Raw genomic sequence first — 18,058 nt, 5'->3', positions numbered from 1 at the left:
TTTTTTTAAAAAATCTTATCACTTGAGGGCTGAAACACAGATTGATGACTATTCTCAGATGTTAACTCCTTGACTTCTGCAGTTTACAAATGCAGGACATTCTGGTTTAGAGCAAAGGCTTTGGGGTTTCATCAGTATGAGTTTTCCTACATCAGCAATGCATCATTTAAAATGTAATTGCAATCATATAATTAGTAATCAAGACTGAGAGATCAAACTGTGGCCCACATTTCCTAAGGGAATGGGGGAAACAACACTCTTTCAGCTGCAGATGTTGAGAGAGTACTTGACCTTCCCATTTACAAGCTGCATTTCTAGCGGTTTAGAGGCATCCATATGTCTTATTTTCTTATTTCCTTATGTCTTTGAGGATTAGGCAGAAGTCGCTTCACCATGTCAACATTACACATTCTTCCTACCCAGATGCAGAGTAATCAGTCAGCACTGGAGGATGTGGGAAAGACCTTCAGAGACTAAACAGGAGATAGACTCATAAGAGGAAACAGGCTGTCCCACTCTGTTGCTGCAGCTGTGTCAAAGAGGGGCCAGAAGATATCAACAAGTTTCATAGGCACATAAAACATCACATCGACGCTGCTGAATACCTGACAACACAGTCAGTTTTGCACTGCTGGTGACTGATCCATAATCATTTCGCGCTGTACATGTGAAGATTCCTGCATCCTCAAGGAAGGTCTCAGCAATTACCAATGTGCATATCTCCTCTAAGACAAAAAGAAGGAAGGAAAGCAAGAAAATTAGAGGGGGAAAACACAAAAAAATACACTTCACAGGAACAACTGTGGGATAGAATAAAAGATTTAGTTGGAAGCCTTGAAGTCTGTTGTGTGTTACACATGCACCACAAGGAAGGAGCACAAGACACATAAATAACTGGATCAAATGCAGCAATGAAGGACTGCCCTGATGAGGGCTCACCACAGCAAGGTAGCTTTTTTCTTCGTCTCTCTCTCTCTCTCTCTCTCTCTCTCTGCCTGTCCATTGTAGAGGAGGGCTTTATTTCTTCAGTTACTTGAAGTAAATGCACACTACATATGCAATTTAACATCCAAATCATGAACTAAAATATGACTACAGTATTAGAGCATCCCCACTGGAAGTTAACTCCATCGACAACAACAGGATTTGTTTTGGTCAGGTAGGGATATAATAGTTTAGAGCACAGTAGTAGGCAGATGCACCGTATTATGTCACATGCTCAGAGGTGGAAAACATAACCAACAGGTATTTCCTGCTAACTGTGGGTTCCTGTGACGATGGGTATTGAACGCATTAACAGCTAATTATACTCTTAGTCATTTTCTGCTACAGTTCCATCTCTACAAACTTCACTCTTGTTTTATCACGTTTCCCTGAAAATAAGACAGGGTCTTACATTAATTTTTGCTCAAAAAAACGCATTAGGGCTTAATTTCAGGGGATGCTTTATTTTTTTTTTCATCTACAACCATCTACATTTATTTAAATACAGTCACGTCATCTTCTTCTGGTAGCTGCACAAAGTTGGAGGGTGGCGTTTCACTTAACTGGGGCTTATTTTGGGGGTAGGGCTTATATCTTGGATTTTTTTCCTTTTTTATCTTGAATAATTTATATATTAATGTCTAAATATTTTGTTATATTTTATATGTTGTGTTTGTATGTTGGATGCCGCCTAGAGTGATCATTTGGCTATCTAGGCAGGGTATAAATACAATCAATCAATCAATCAATCAATATTATGAGCATCCTGAAAAATCATACTAGGGCTTATTTTCAGGTTAAGTCTTATTTTCGGGGGGGAAGGGTAACTACTGTACAGGTTTACCTAACTTAAAATATATTGAGGGTGGAAGGACTGCTGATATTTTATTTCTTTTTCAAAAATCTAAGAAGTGGGACCAAGCTCCAATCTCATTACTAACTTAAATTAATTTTCTCTCTTCTGCTCCCATGTTCAATATTTCCCCCTGACAACGACATGCATTTCCTCCATCTATTCCAGGCTCCAAAACATCCCAAACCACCAATGCCTATAGGCTCATTGTTCAAACAATACTTTCATTGCTTCATTTTCTTCTCTCTTCACCTGCACATTTATAGAATCCAACCATCCAGAAAGTAGGTGATACCAATCAAGTTTGTTTTAAATGTCATGGCAAAACCTAGAGCAGTATCTGTCCATTATCTCATTTTAAAAGACTGGGTGAACAAAAACCCTCAAACGACTGACTAAAAATTACAATAGTACACCTAGGTAGGAGGCATACAGCCCAGAAACAACACATAAAATAATGAGTAGCATTATTCTGCAAAAGAATGGAGGGAAAGGGGGATGCTTTCTTTGGGCCCAGCAGTTCTGCTTCACCACTCCTGTTGGCAAAGAACATTGATGAGGGAGAACAGACACCTTCAGTTGGACCACTTGTAGACTGTTCCAAACATCTGGGAAACTCCTGACATGCCAGGGAAGGATTGCTGCAGGGAGAGGAGGAGACAGAGGGACATTTTTTTTCTGCCCCTCCTCCCCCAATGCAAGGGCCTTCTTCTCCAGTTACCAGCAGAGCACTGGGTCTTAGTCTAGCCCCACCGTACTGCCCACTGAAACTCCCCAAATACATGGATCTTTGGAGAGATCAGTGGCAGGGAAACTAAAATGCCACTTTTCCTAGGCTCCATACAGAAGATGGCCCAAAGCTAGGGTTCCTGGTCATGCAGGGTAATGGAAAGCAAGCTTTGTTCAATGTGTCTCCTTTGCAGACCTCCTTCATCAACATGTAGAAACCAGGAGAAGATAAGCATCCATACTCATAGGAAAATCTTCCTCTACACACATCCAAGGAGGTGTACAGTCAGAATGCCCCTTTTTATTCCAAATCAAAGGGGCTGATAGTACTGGGAGCCTCACCAGGCCCAGCCATCTCAGTGGGGGATGGGGAAGGGGTGGGTGGGTGGGTGTGCTTGCGCCACCTTGCATTCTTTACTCCATAAAATCAGTTGACACAGGATAAAACACAACAGTTTTTATTTGAACCTGGACTGGGGAAACATGAAATAAATTATTATATACAGACTCCTGAACACTAGTTCTCTTCAATAGCCTGTAACCATTTGGTTCCTTTCACTAAGAGAGTCAAAGTGTCTTGGGGAAGCTCATTTCCTTTCGCTGAGTCCTCTGCCTGATCATGCGAGACAGTCCAAATTCCAATGTTTCTCCTTCCTCGGCATCCCCCCCCCAAGCAATGGGTGGTATGCCCAAACTGAGGGCTCTTCTTCCAGTGCCACTTGCCTCCACATCCCTTGATGTTGGTGGTTCTGAGGTATCATTCATTGCCAGCATCTATCCCTCAGAGGATGTGGGTCACACTTTTCCTCTCCCTTTCTGCTCTCTCTTTTCTCTCTCCATCCAATAGAAGGGCCATGGAGGCAGTTGGTATTCATATTTAACAGTGCTCTCACCAGGGATCTTCTTCATAAATGTAGCCCCATTAACCATGAGTTTCCTCTTCCTCGGGGGACTTTTCGGCCCAATAATTATCCAACCACTCTTCTTGGGTGTCTCTCCAATCTTTGTTTCCTGAAATTCTTTCTTCTTTCCCTGGCCCTTCTGTTCCCTGGAGTTCCTGTACTTGGCATGTCTATTCTCCCCCCCCCCCCTTTGGGTTGCCTTCAGTAGCTTGGAGGTGACTTCCTCTTCCTTCTGCACAGGAGTGTCTATCTCCCCCTCCTGGGTTTCCCCTGCAGTCTCTGAGATGGCTGTTTCTCTCCCTTGAGACTCCTCCACCTCCTTCATCTTCTTCATTGCCTCCTGCTAAGTTTCTGCCTCCTCTGGTAGCAAAGCTTACTTTTACATCTGTTATCCACCAGGGGTTCACAAAATTTCCACTGCCCCTCTAGGGGTCAACCCTAAACACCCAGGACAGATGGAACAGCCATGATTTAGAACTGCATCCCTGTCTCTTGGACCAGGCTCCAAGGCAGTGGCACTCTGTAAACTCTCAACAGACAACTGGGTGGGTAAAGCAGTCTGGGCAGCAGTCAGGGTGAGAGCCTTGTGGCTCTGTGGGGGCACAACAACACATCACTGGGCATTCATGATTCTGTCCTCCTCACAAGTTATTTTATTCTTTCAAAGAATATTGATGGGTGAAGTGGGATGTTCTTTGTATTAACAAGTATATGCTCTGAATCAGATGAGGCCTAAGTCCAAATGTATTATTACATGGGACCGTTGAGAGTCTCTCTAGCCTGGCTGGTGCACTCCCCACCTTGCCACGACAGGCATCTACCTTCCCAACATGCAGTTCCCCCATAGACTGGGGTGGGGAAAATTATGCTGTGGGAGACACACTCCACCGAGCAGGTGTGGGACTCCTACTTAAGGAGAAGCTGGCCCCAGCAGAGGAGGGCCTGTGGGTGGATGCAGACGACTAGAAGGCATGTGAGGCAGAGGAGGTCCAGCCGCAAGATGTGAGTTCCTGAGGATCAGAGAAGGTGCAGATGAGGACCCAGACACAGGTACCTGGGTAAAGCAAATCTTACCACCTGAGGCGGCTGCCCAGGCCTAACACAAACAGGCTTTACGATGCAAGGCCCTCCAGTTGGAGAACCAGTATTGCAGTATCGTGCCCAATGCTGGCAGTGCAGGAAGCAGAACCAACCACCTCAGGCCCAGACACCACTGCCTGCACCATGACCCTCCCGGTGTAAGCTATGCGGGGCAAGCCAGCTGCACCCAGCCTTTCACAGTGGAAAATGCCAGCCAGGTGCAGCTGGAGTTTGGCCAGGCCACTGTGGAGAACTACCACACTTAAAGGACTGAGGAAGCTGCAGCTGGAACCTACAGTCTTGTTGAGGAAGTAATTAATGCCATTTGCCTACAGGGACAAAGGTTGGCCTGCATTTAACACCCCATTGTGGCACCCCCTGCTTAGTCCACCTGCACGGGATCTGGTGGAGGAGCAAGACCTGTGCGCTACCTCTTGAGAAGAGAGGAGCTCAAGAATGAAGTCTCGTGATAGGTTTTGTTCTGTTTGGGCTTGTTGACTCTTTAAGTCACCTGTTAGTTTCAATAAAAGAGTCTGTTCCTGCAGCAGCTTACTCTGTCATCCTGGAGGGAGATCAGGGGGCCACTCTCATATTACCATGGTACACCGTGGCAATCTTTCATCTGCGGCACAAAAAAGTGTCCCCAGAGTTGAGTTTATTTGGAAGCAAGGTTTAACTGTAACACTGTATAAAGCTGCAATCCCGTATACAATTACATCATATTTGACACTCTGGAAAAGTACAGAAACTTATGGAAAAGAGTTTTAGCTGATATTTAATATAAGAGGTAGGCTTTAAAAAAGAGAGAGCGAGCAACAGAGGACATAAAGTTGCTTGCACTAAAAAAAGTTGCTTGTGTGGTGGAGACTGAATTGTGTCAAGAGACATGTTCAGTTACTCTTACAATAACTCTGTACAGTAGCACTAGTCCCATATATAGACGGGACTATGCGGCTGGAAAGAAAATATCTTTTGCTCATGGTCATCTGTGGGTTTGCTATCCCTGTTTCCCAGCTCACAACTTTTTTTGTTTCAAACTTCTTTGTGCTGATGGAGGTAGGAAAGTAACGCAACTACCCAGAATGAACTGCAACTGTCTTCCTCCTTTGGTTATTATTATTATCCCAAGGAAGCAATTCTTCATGTTGCACTGAGTGGTAGCTGATTGGTGTCTCAATTAAATTAAACTGTTTTTACTTTCATTAATTATTGTGTATTATCATATACTCAAAGGCTTCCTGTACCAGAGACAGTCTGCAAATGAAGGACCAATTAAGAAGGTCCAATATAGGATTCCTTCTTCCTCTCCAGACAGCAGAACAACTTCTGCTGGCAGCATTGAGCAGTCTGCAGAATATGACAATGTTTTTGTGGTCTGGCATAACTTACTGTAATACATCAATTTTAGTCTGTTCTTGATCATGAGTAATGAAAGTTCACATCAGACAATTAATACGCAAGACAAGGTTTTTCCCTCCCTCCCACCCAGACAGACTTTTTACTGTGTTAGCAGTTTTAGACAATAGATTCTTTCATGCAATACCATTCTGTAGTGTTAAATCCACAGATTTATGTGAAAATCAAATTATACATCTTGCAACAAGAATATATCTTCCAAAAAAAGCAAAATAATTCTGAAATACGTGCTGTACTGTTTTCATTCTTAGCTGCAACTTGTATCTCGGTTTTGACAGATAGTGGTTAAAGTATTAGACAAGGATTTGGGACTGCTGGGTTCAGTTCTCCACTTGATCATTTAAATTCACAAAGTGACCTTGTGCCACTTACCTTTACCCAAGCTGATTTACCTTATAGGATTGTTGTTGTGCAGAGAAATGAGAAGAAAGCTATGTACACTGCCTTATTCTCATTATACGAAAGGCAGGATATGCATCAAATAATGATGAGGGCTCATGGGAGATCATTCTTAATACCAGTTGTGCTTTTAATTTTTTTGTATCCTCTATTTTTAAAATTTAAGTTATTGGTTCTCTCGGCTCCCAAAGAATTTCAGTTGTTGAGCAGTCTAAAACTGCAGTATGGAAATGTTTTTATATTTACATATTGTTGTGTATTTTAGGTTTTAGCTCACTTTATTCTAAATGTTAACTGTGTTACAGAGAACCTATGTAGAAAATCCAAAAACAAAATAAAAGCAGATATAGCGATAAAAATATCCAATCAGCACCATCCTACTCTCAACCTATTTCAAATTATCCAATCACAAAAGAGGTCTCATACTGCAGAAATATTATTTAAAATTTTGGTGATTCTCAACAAAAGAGCTCAATAGCTGAGTGGCAACCACTGAATCTGAATGCATAACAACTTAATCTTCCACATATGCAGGACAGCACAAGGCCACCTGTAGCTGTTCGGTTTTCAATCAACAAAAACTTCATAATCAGCTGTTCTGTTCAGTTTTCATTTGTAATGAGGAATGAACAGAGCTTGGAAGTAACTCATTACAAGCAATATCCTTAGCAGGAAACTTGTTACTTTTCAACAAAAAGTGAGCAAATAATAGTTACAGAGTTACTTTTAGGTGAAATGTGTAAGATGCAGTTAATTTCAAATGTTCTTTTCTGTGAAAGGCTTTTACAAGCATTTTGACAGAAATTTTCCTTTTTCATGTCATTCTCTTACCAATCTAAGTGGCAAGAGAAGCTTTCTTTGTTTTTGTCTATTATGCATATATGTTTCCATGGTGTGAGATCAGCATATAAATTTATAGAAATTCCAATGGTGTATCATAGCAGTTCACATTGACAGAACTCCTGAAAAACTGTGCTTCAAATCCTGTTAGGCCAATATGTTAGTTGACTTTTGAGATTCAAAACACCTCCCCTCCCCTGCTGTATTCTGTACCACTTGAGGTTACAGAACAGAGGACACTACTACCCTGTTTTGGCAACCAGCTCAAAATCTCCACGCAGCCAAATCTCCCAGACGTTTAGTTGCTTGCAGCAAAAAATCCATGCAAAATTTTACAATGAACATCCTATAGAGGTGATGAGAAGCATGGGATCTCTCTCTCAAAAAAAGTATGAGATACACCATTCAAGAGACGTTCCATTAATGCTTGCTTACTTATCTTGGGTCTTTTGCAGAAAACAAAATAAAGCAAAACCCTGTAAAATATTTCAAAGCAGGAAATGTTTGCAAAAAGAAACACAGGGTTCATGTGTATTAGCATGGAATCATAGAATCATGAAGTTGGATAAGGCCATCAAGTCAACCCCCTGGTCAGTATAGGAGTATAAATCAAAGGATATCTGCCAGGTAGTTGTCTAAATTTCTCTTGAATGCCTCCTGTGTTGGAGCACTCACATCCTCTCAAGGTAATTGGTTCCACTGTCATACTGCTCTAACAGTTAGGAAGTTTCCCCTGATGCAACTGAAATCTGGCTTGCTGTAACTTGAGCCCATTGTTACGTGCCCTGCACTCTGGGATGATCAAAAACAGATGCTGCCCCTCCTCTGTATCACAATCTTTCAAGTATTTGAAAAATACTATCACATCTCTCCTCAGTCTTCTTTTCTCAAGGCCCAGTTATTTCAGTTTTTCCTCATAGGCCTTGGTTTCCAGCTTCCTGGTCATTCTTGTTGTCCTTCTCTGAACTTGTTACAATTTGTTGACATCCTTCTTGAAGTGTGGTCCAGAACGGGACACAGTACTAAAGATGAGGCTTAACCAGTGCTGAATAGGGGAGAACTAATACCTTGTAGGATTTGGAGACTATACTTGTTAATGCAGCCTAAAACGGCATTTGTCTTTTTTGTAGCCACATCACCCTGTTGGCTCATATTCAGCTTGTGATCTACGTCAATTCCAAGATCCTTCTTGCTTAACGTATTGCTGAGCCAGATATTCCCCATGTTGTAACTGTGTGTTTAGTTTCTTTTTCCTAGATGCAGTACTTTGTACTTAATCCCTGTTGTTTTCAGCCCAGTGCTCCAGCCTATCAAGATCATTTTGAATTTTGTTTCTATCTTCCATGGTGTTAGCGATTCCATCCAATTTTGTGTCATCCACATATCTGATTAGCATTCCCCGTGTCCCCTGATCCAGGCAATTAATAAAAATGTTGACGAACACTGGGCCCAGGACTGAGCCCTGGGGTACCCCACTTGTTACTTCCTCTCAGTTTGAGGAGTCATGACACCAAACCTTTAAGGATACAGCTGGTTAAACTCCATAACATTCCCATTCTTTCGCTCCATAAATATTTTCAGGAAACAAACCGATTTTATCCTATTATCAAGCAAATTCCAAACCTGTATTTTACATGTCTCTTTTACTTTCATTACGTTATCAGCTGACAGACAATTTCATCACAGAAATGCAACCCAAAACAAAAGATCTTGAGGCCTGAATGTATTTAACACTTAACAAGGTGAATACAATAGCACTCAGTTTACTGAAAATTGCTGAGACAAGCAAACCTCTATATTTTTTAAATCAACTAGTTAACACAAAAGACAGCATGTTCGGAAATTTATCCTTCAAGAAACAGATATCCTAATGATTGGATCCTTCTGTTGGGAGAAAGACAGGATAGAAATGAAATAAATAATGGACAAAACATTCAAATACAATTTTTAGCTAGAATCCCAAATCACCCTTTGTACACTTGAATTTTATTTGACACAGGATCTCCCACTTGTACAAGGGTTTTATTGCTCACCCTGACATCTGTTTCCCCATCTGGAGACACAGAGAAGCAGAATAATGCCTTGAGGCTCAGCCCAATTCCCTGAACCTTATCTGCCCTATATTGATAGATCTTGGGATGTTGTGCATACAATAGAATTGCATTAAAAGAATAATAAACAGTCCAATTACTTGCTGTTGTGTATGTGCTGTAAAGTTGCTTCTGCTTATGGAGACCCTGTGAATGAGTGATCTCCAAAATGCCCTGCCCTCAACTGCTCAACTCCTGCAGACTCCTTTAGAGAATCAGCCCATCTTATATTTGGTCATCCTCTTTTCCTACTGCCTTCCACTTTTCCCAGCTTTATTATACATCTGTCAAGAACAAATCTTGCCAAACTAATTTAATTTTGTTTTTTGATCAGGTCACCTCCCTGGTGGACGGAGGGAACGTTGTACATGTACTATATCTTGACTTCAACAAAGCTTTTGACAAAGTGCCCCATGATATCCTGATTAACAACCTAATTAGGTGTAGCCTGGATAGATCAAGTGTCAGGTGGATACACAAGTGGCTACAGAATTGTACTCAGAAGGTGATGATTAATAGGTACTTCTCTAACTGGGAGAAGGTAACTAGTGGGGTACCCCAAGGATCAGTCCTGGGTCCAGTGTTCTTCAACATTTTTATTAATGACTTGGATGAGGAAATGCAGGGAATTCTTGTCAAATCTGCAAACGATACCAAATTGGGCGAAATAGCTAACACCCTAGAAGACAGAAACAAAATTCAAAATGACCTTGATAGAATGGAGCACTAGGCTGAAAGCAACAGAATGAAATTCAACAGGGATAAGTGCAAAGTACTGCACCTCAGAAAAAGAAACCAATTGCACAGTTACAAGATGTGGGATACCTGACTCAGCAAAACTATGAGCGAGAAGGATCTTGGAATTGTCGTAGATCACAAGCTAAGTATGAGCCAACAGTGTGATGTGGCTACAAAAAAGGCAAATGCCATTTTAGGCTGCATTAATAGAAGTACAATTTCCAAATCCTGTAAGGTGCTAGTCCCTCTAATTAGCACTGGTTAGGCCTCACCTTGAGTACTGTGTCCAGTTCTGGACACCATACTTCAAAAAGCATGCTAACAAATTGCAACAAGTTCAAAGGAAGGCAACAAGGATGATCAGGGGGCTGGAAACCAAGCCTTATGAGGAAAGGCTGGAAGAATTGGCCATGTTTAGCCTTGAGAAAAGAAGACTGAGGGGTGAAATGATAGCACTTTTCAAATATTGGAAAGGCTGTCATAGAGAGGAAGGGCAAGAACTGTTGGTGCCACACGTTTTTGTCTTTTTTACTCTTTATTTTTATTTTGTTTCCACCTATAATCCTTACACTTGACGATCTTTCCTAATTCCTTTATTGTTGACCTTTCTAGTCTGAGTCTTCTGATTTCTTGGCTGTAGGATTGATGTTTAAACCAACGTATACAAAATCTTTCACTATTTCAATTTCTTCACTGTCAATGTTCAAGTTGTGCGGCTCTGCTATAGTCATGATATTTGTCTTCTTCATGTTCCACTGCAGTCCTGGCTTTGGCACTTTCTTCTTCCACTTTCCCTAATAGTCATTTCAAGTCATTGCTACTTCCTGCATATCTTAATTTATTGATGTTTCTTCCACCAATTGTTCAAAAAACTTAAAACAATTTATTTCAAAAACTTTTTTGAAAAAATTTGAATTGAATAATACAAACAAAACAAAAGCTAGCAATCCAACAGACTAGAAAATAACCTGCAATCTCCCATCAGCTGAACTACAGGTACTAAATGCCTGGGGGAATAGGCAAGTTTTAACTGCTGTAGAAATAAAGGTAATGTTGGTGCCAGTCTTGAAAGGGAGGTAATTCCCACAATGGGTAATGCAGCTGAAAAAGCTGTGATTTAGGTGGCTGCGTCTAGTGTCTCTACTCACTTTCAAGGCTGCAATAATCATCAATTCAACAGCATCTGAGCTAAAAGTAATGTTATTCAATGGAGGAAAACAGTTTATAAATTCTGGGAATGATATCCAGAACTGGATCATTATTTCAAGTTGTATTCTACATCTAAACCTGTCCCTTTCATAGCCTATCAGTAAGGCTGTCTATAACAAAACATTCAGTAAAAGATACAGTACATTAGTAAAGTAGTTTTAGGGCAGAGGGGGGAAAAATCAAGATTTCCTTACAGATCATGGGCTGTCTGAGGTTTCTCAAAGAGTCCCAAGTAAAACAAAAGATGGTATCAGATCTCTCTTGCACCACACTTGTATTTCAACTTTAAGACACTGTAACTTAAGTAATGAAAGAAAACTTGCTGACACTTCAAACTAAGCAATCAAAGTAATTATGGCTGCAATTTACCAGCTGCCTAGCCACACAAACAACTACATTTTGTGGATAGATTCCTACAGGAACAAAGGGGAAATGTATACAATGCTGGATGCATTTGTGTCATTGGCCACTACTAGGAGGGGGAAGAGAGTATGCATGGCATGATGTCACCACATTACAGATTTTGGAAACGTTTGTATTTTGGAGTACAACTCCTCAGCCCCTCCATGAACATACTGTGCTAGCTGATGGATTACAGAAGGTGAAATCCAAAAAAGAAACTTTCCTAAGCCTTGAAGACAAGTAGTAGAATAAAGCAGAAGGTAACATTCTTGTGCAGAAAGACACATTTTACTCATTACAGAGAAGCTTGGGTACTACATATACAACTACAGTCGTGCCCCGCTGGACGATTACCCCGTTTAACAATGAATCCGCTTCATGATTAGGTTTTTGCGATCGCTTTTGAGATCGCAAAACGATGGTTTAAATGGGGGAATTTCGCTTAGCGATGGTCAGTTCCCTGCTTCGGGAACTGATTTTCACTTTAAGACGATCAGCAAACAGCTTATCGTCAGGTTTCAAAATGGCCGCCGGCTGAAGAAAATGGCCCCCACTGTTTTTAGGACTTATTTTTCGCTATACCGGCACCAGATAATGGCCGCTGTATGGAGGATCTTTGCTGGACAAGCAGGTATTCAGCCCACTGGAATGCATGGAACGGTTTTCAATGCGTTTCAATGTTTTTTTTTTATTTCGCTTGACGTTTTCGCTCTATAATGATTTCGCTGGAACGAATTAACATCGTCAAGCAAGGCACCACTGTAATGTCCTTCATGCACAAGCCATAGCTGTCTAAAATCCACTTGTCCATGATGCTGTTTGTTGTTGCTGGGTCATGTGAATGATGCAATCACATAAGCATGATAGATGTGTTATTTGTTTCCTCTGCCAGGTTGCTGAACAATGGAAAAAAAGGTGCCCAATGTATTCAGGGTCAGCAACTGATAGGAGTAGCTCAGCACAGCTGGAGAGTATAGCTTCCTTGTGCAGAGGCAGCAATAGGAAAGGCCTATGAAAGGATCAGCTTGTCTGCCAAACACAAATGACAAAGCCCACTTGGTACAGATTGAGCTTTACTGCACTGAGAAGAAGTGTTTTTACAACCTTGTCCCTAAGCCAAAGTAGGAGTTTTTTGATGGCAATTTTATAAAGACGAAGGTATTTGATCAGAGAGCTACATTTCTCAGATTTCATGAAATCACTGAATAAGAATTCAACAGGAAGTAGCAACTGTGGAGCTTGCTACTCTAGCTGACCCAGAAAAAGCAAGGGAACTATGAAATGTTTCCTTTCCTTGGGAAAGGAAAAACTTGCAGTTTCAGAAATTTATCTATAGACATTTCCAGCTTCATTCCTCAGCACCCAGTTTCTGACAAGGCTTTGCTGAAAATGCTGGATCAGCTGTCCAAGCTATCTTGTGTGTTCTGATTCCTTTATGGAGCAGCAACCGTGTCCTTCGGCCTCACCCATCAACTGAACTATTCCCCTTCCTGGAGGAAAGACCCAGAACTATAGTTTGACTGCTTTTTCTTAAGCAGCCAAAGAAACAAAGATTGGTCGGCAGAAATAATAGTTCATGGAAAAGAGAACAGGCAGAAAAAAATGACATCATAAGAATTTCAGCCTATTGCAGATACAGTGGTTAAAAGAAAGGGGGAAAAAAAGGAAAACTGCTGATAATCAGGATGAAACAATAAAGGAAGATTTACATTGCCATTGATCTACCAACATTACTTTGCTTTCCTTGGCCTTTTTCTGAACAATAAATTTAAGAATTAACTCCTGTCCTCTAGTCTGTCACCTTTGATCAAAATATGGAGACGGATTATTTTCTTTCCGTTCGTTCTGCAATAAAGTTTCCATTGCATTACATTAGCTTGTGCTATTCTGTAACTAGCTCCTCTTTCTTAACACTCGTGAACATCAAATACAGCCATTCAAAGAAAACTCAGAGCTTGGAGAAGTTATTTTTCAAAGTACAGCTCCCAGAATCTCCATGCCAGCATGTTGGGTAGAGAATTCTGAGAAGTCTAGCTCAGAAAGAAATTTTTCTATGCTTTGGTGGCATTGCATATTTGTCTATTGATCTGATTTATCCCCAGTCTCTTTTCTCGTGTAACCTGTGTAGCACAGGAATAATTTAGGCTTGGCTCTTTTCTAAAATACAGTGGTGCCCCGCTTAACAATTACCCCGCTTGACGACGAATTTGCTTCACGACAATGTTTATGCAATCGCTATTGCAATCGCAAAACGATGTTTTAATGGGCAAAATCCGCTTTATGACGATCTGTTCCCTGTTTCGGGAACCGATTCTTCGCATTATGACGCTCAAAACAGCTGATCGACGGGTTTTCAATATGGCCACCAGCTGTTCAAAATGGCTCCCTGCTGTGTTCAGGACAGATTTTGCGCTGCACAGGCATTGGAAAATGGCCACCCTATGGAGGATCTTCGCTGGACGCTAAGGTATTTCGCCCATTGGAATGCATTGAACCAGTTTTCAATGAATTTCAATGGGCTTTTTTTATTTCCCTCGACGAGGGTTTCGCTCTACAGCAATTTCGCTGGAATGGATTATCCTCAAGCGAGGCACCACTGTATCAAGTCCTGGGCCACCTGAGGACAGCTCTGACTAAAAAACAGAGTAGAACTGGCAAAGGAGGAGTTACAAGACGGCCCCTATATCATCTTGGCATGCACCCCATTCCAGAATTTCTTCCTTCCTGATTGGTGATGATAATGTCAGAACTAAGCAAAACCTAGACGATTGCTATCATTAAAAGAAAGAAGAGCACATTTTATATTATAAGATAGCATTTGGAAAAGTTATTTCCTGCACTACTAACAGCCAGAATTCTCCAGATAGCATGGATTTTAGCTGTCTGGAGGATTCTTATAGTCCAAATAAGTATTTTTCCCCAAATTTTGTTCATGTTATGGGTCTTACATTGCTTCAGACTCATTTCCTACATAATGGAACACAGCTTAATATAGCATAATACAATACTTTACAATCTATGTCCCCCAAACAGAAATATCTTCCAAAAACAACATTCAGAAAGGATTTTTCTACATGTATGCCCAATGAGTTCAAATGTATTGTGTCGATTTTATGTTTAGCAATTCCCTAATCACAAACCAAGAAAAAAATGAGGGCAAGATAAATCCAAAGTATAGTATTTTTATGTACCAGTAGGCAATTGTTTTAGAGAAATCCAATATCCTTTGTGGCTGCTTCCAGACAGCTGAGTAATGGCTAAAGCATCAACAGCTGGCAAATGATTCTACAGGTTTCTTTCCCTCTTCCTAAATACAGACTGATCTCTGAAGGAGTCAATCAGCATAAAGTCAAAATGTCAAAATAACGTAGTACTGAGCAGGTAATATGACAAACTGTGATGTTGGCCTTAAGTAATTTGACTGGCTATTAATTCTCAAAACAGTTTGAAGAGATTTGTGACATAGGCTGATTTCCGTCTAGACAGAGAAAGGAGTGTAAAATACATTAAGCAGATTCAACTTTGCAATGACAAGAAAAACCTGTTTCAGAATAACTCTGCTCCCTGAAATCCACAAAGCACGTTCTTTTCTTCTCTTGACCCCAAAGAACATGAGCTGTTAGCTGCAGCAACTATTGCTTTTATTTATTTATTTATTTATTTATTTATTTATTTATTTATTTATTTATTTATTTATTTATTTATTTATTTATTTATTTATTTATTTATTTATTTATTTATTTATTTGGATTAGATGAACAGGTAAGTGCTGTCCTATGGAATAACCTGCCAACTGAGATTCACCTGGCACCCTCGCTGGGCAGATTCAAAAGAGCATTGAAGACCTGGCTCTTCTGCCAGGCTTTCCCAGATTTCTGATTTGCTATGTATTAACTTATTTTTATTGTGTTTTTAAGGGGTTTTTTTTTCTCTCCTTATATTGTTGTTAGCCATCCAGAGTGGCCTGGTTGCCAGATGGTACAAGATATAAACTCAAATAATAAATACATAAATAAGCAAATATTTATTACACCAGTATTTTTTAAAAGTGCACACTATAAAGAAAGTACCTGAGGAATAAGGATTAAAAAACCCTGCAGCGTCCTGGCTAAGAATTTTGGAAGTTGTAGATCAAATTTTGGAAAATGCAACACAGCAAATGAAATGTAGCACCACTTTAAGCATCCACATTTTGGTTTGTCATTCCTTTGAAGCCCTTATTTAGAAGGCAAATTCTGGGAGATGAGCCAGTTTACCCTCATCTCTAAACCAACTGGTATCTCTACCATCATTACCACATACTGACATTTGGCAGCAAGCATCACAATGACTGAGCTACTAGCTAAGAGTTGCTAATATTATGTCATATGTTCTCCCACAGACTCTAAAAGCTTTTGCTCTTCTGAGGAATACAGAGATTCTGAAAGACACTAATTGACTCTACTATCACCTCTCAATTTGCTGGGCACCACTACGACTACAGTGGTGCCTCGCTTAACGAGCGCCTCAGTTAACAACGAATGTGCATAGCAACGGATTTTTTGCGATCGCAAAAGCGATCCAATTGCGATGTTTTTAATGGTAAAACATCGCTTTGCGATGATCGGTAAGCTGTTTCGCTTACCGATTTTTGCATAGCGATGTTTCAAAAACAGCTGATCGGCGGTTCCAAAATGGCCGCTGGGAAAAATGGCCGCCCACAGTGTTTTCGCACCCATTCCTTGCATACCGGGCAGCGAAAATGGAAGCCGTATGGAGGATTTTCACATAACTGTGAGTTTTAAGCCCATAGGAACGCATTAAACAGGGTTTAATGCATTCCTATGGGCTTTTTCTTTTCGCATAGCGACGAATCTGGATAGCGACGATTTTTCCAGAACGGATTATCGTCACTATGCGGGGCACCACTGTATTTCATCATTTGCTTCTCAAGCTCTTTCTTGTTCCTTGTTAAACCACTATATACATATTCCATTGTTACGGCACTGTGTTCATTTGACAAGTGAGAAGGGGTGACAAGTAACCCCTGCCCTTCACAGTTTTCTCAGTGTTTTGAAATGATCCCTCCTAAATAAAGTCCACCGGTAACTTCACGACAAGAGATGCTTGCAGACATAAAATATATCCTAGCATTCCAGAAGTGTCAATCTGAATATGTGGGAAGGGAAAGCGCCAGCCCTGTCCCCTCTGTTGTTATTCTCCATTTGTGAGAAATAAGAACCAGGTGCTTCAATTTGCTCAGCTATCCAATTAACCTATCAATGCAACTGGGGACCCTGAAAAGTTAGGGTTCCAAGTTGCTCAGAGAGGATGTCCCACGGCAAGGAGACCCTCCCCCTCCAATGATGAAGAGGACCAAATGGAAATACTTAACATTTGGGTGGATAGGGGTTTAAATGAAATGGAGCAGCTCAACAAGGAAAGGAAGACAGCCAGCTAGAAACATCTCATTGTCTTGATAGGTAATTTTGAGGTTGACATGAATACATTATTTTAAAAGTCCTTGGGAGTAGAAATGAGAGTGCCCATGGAAGAAAATAATGTTCATTAGCCATACTAATCATGAAATGTATTAATAACAGCCACATAAAACACAAAGTTTAGTCTAGCTTGCAAAGTTTAAGCTTCTGAGCGAGAACCTACTGAGAAACTGTCACAGTAGTCTGGAAATTAGCCACATAAATTAATCACTACAACAGAGATTTTACAAAGAGGAACTAACATATTAGAATGGCTGAATGGGGATTCAGACCCAGGCCTCCTGAGTCCTAGTCCATAACTCTAACCATTACATCACACCCAGGATCCTAGATATAATCCCTACAAAAACTCTAAAAGTGTTGTTCTTTTGTTAAGTGCTGCAAGGGAGAAAGCTGCAACCTATTTAAATGATTAATCACTGTTCTCAGACACTTCCAGACACAGCAATCCACACTTTGTTTCTTGGGAAGACTATGAGTGGAGGCAGGGTTGACAGAGTTGGGGGGCATGAAAACAGCCTTTGGGTTATGAACTTTGCCCATCTCTGTGGTAGATACTTCATTCTAAAATCTTACGAGGAAAAATGCTGAACTAGGAATGTTGGGTTGCTTTTCAAAAGATGGCTCTACCTGAGTTATAAGGTATCCAAGGAATTAAATGCTGGTCTCTAAAAACACCATAAATTTTCATCGATGTAAGTGTGAAGAGATTAAGCAACTTGTAAATTAATTAAGAAAATCATTTTCTGAAAATTAAAGAAGTCTATCCATTGGGACAGCCCACACTGGGCAGGTTAAATTTGCTGCCATACCACATAAGTAACATAAAACACAGGGTAGCAGGGTCTGCAGTTTGTGATAAAAGAATCAACTAGCTCCTAAGGGGGTCTAGAGTTACCATTCCTTTGCAGAAACCTTACACTATTTAGCTTCAAT

General features: G+C 40.6%; 1 protein-coding gene across 4 annotated transcripts in view; it reads right to left on the bottom strand.

The window, feature by feature from the left end:
* The window catches only part of PALLD (palladin, cytoskeletal associated protein), a 286,634-nt gene that overhangs the window by 151,609 nt on the left and 116,967 nt on the right, over positions 1-18,058 (bottom strand). For all 4 annotated transcript variants that reach the window (XM_020805524.3, XM_020805526.3, XM_073001465.2 and 1 more), the window contains one exon: positions 606-725. In XM_020805524.3, coding sequence (XP_020661183.3) covers positions 606-725 — 120 coding nt within the window. The remainder of the gene's footprint in view (positions 1-605; positions 726-18,058) is intronic.

The sequence above is a fragment of the Pogona vitticeps genome, chromosome 5, assembly GCF_051106095.1.
Source record: "Pogona vitticeps strain Pit_001003342236 chromosome 5, PviZW2.1, whole genome shotgun sequence".
Lineage (NCBI taxonomy): Eukaryota > Metazoa > Chordata > Lepidosauria > Squamata > Agamidae > Pogona > Pogona vitticeps.
Note: the sequence above shows the minus strand (reverse complement) of the source record. Positions and strands in the feature narration are given on the sequence as shown.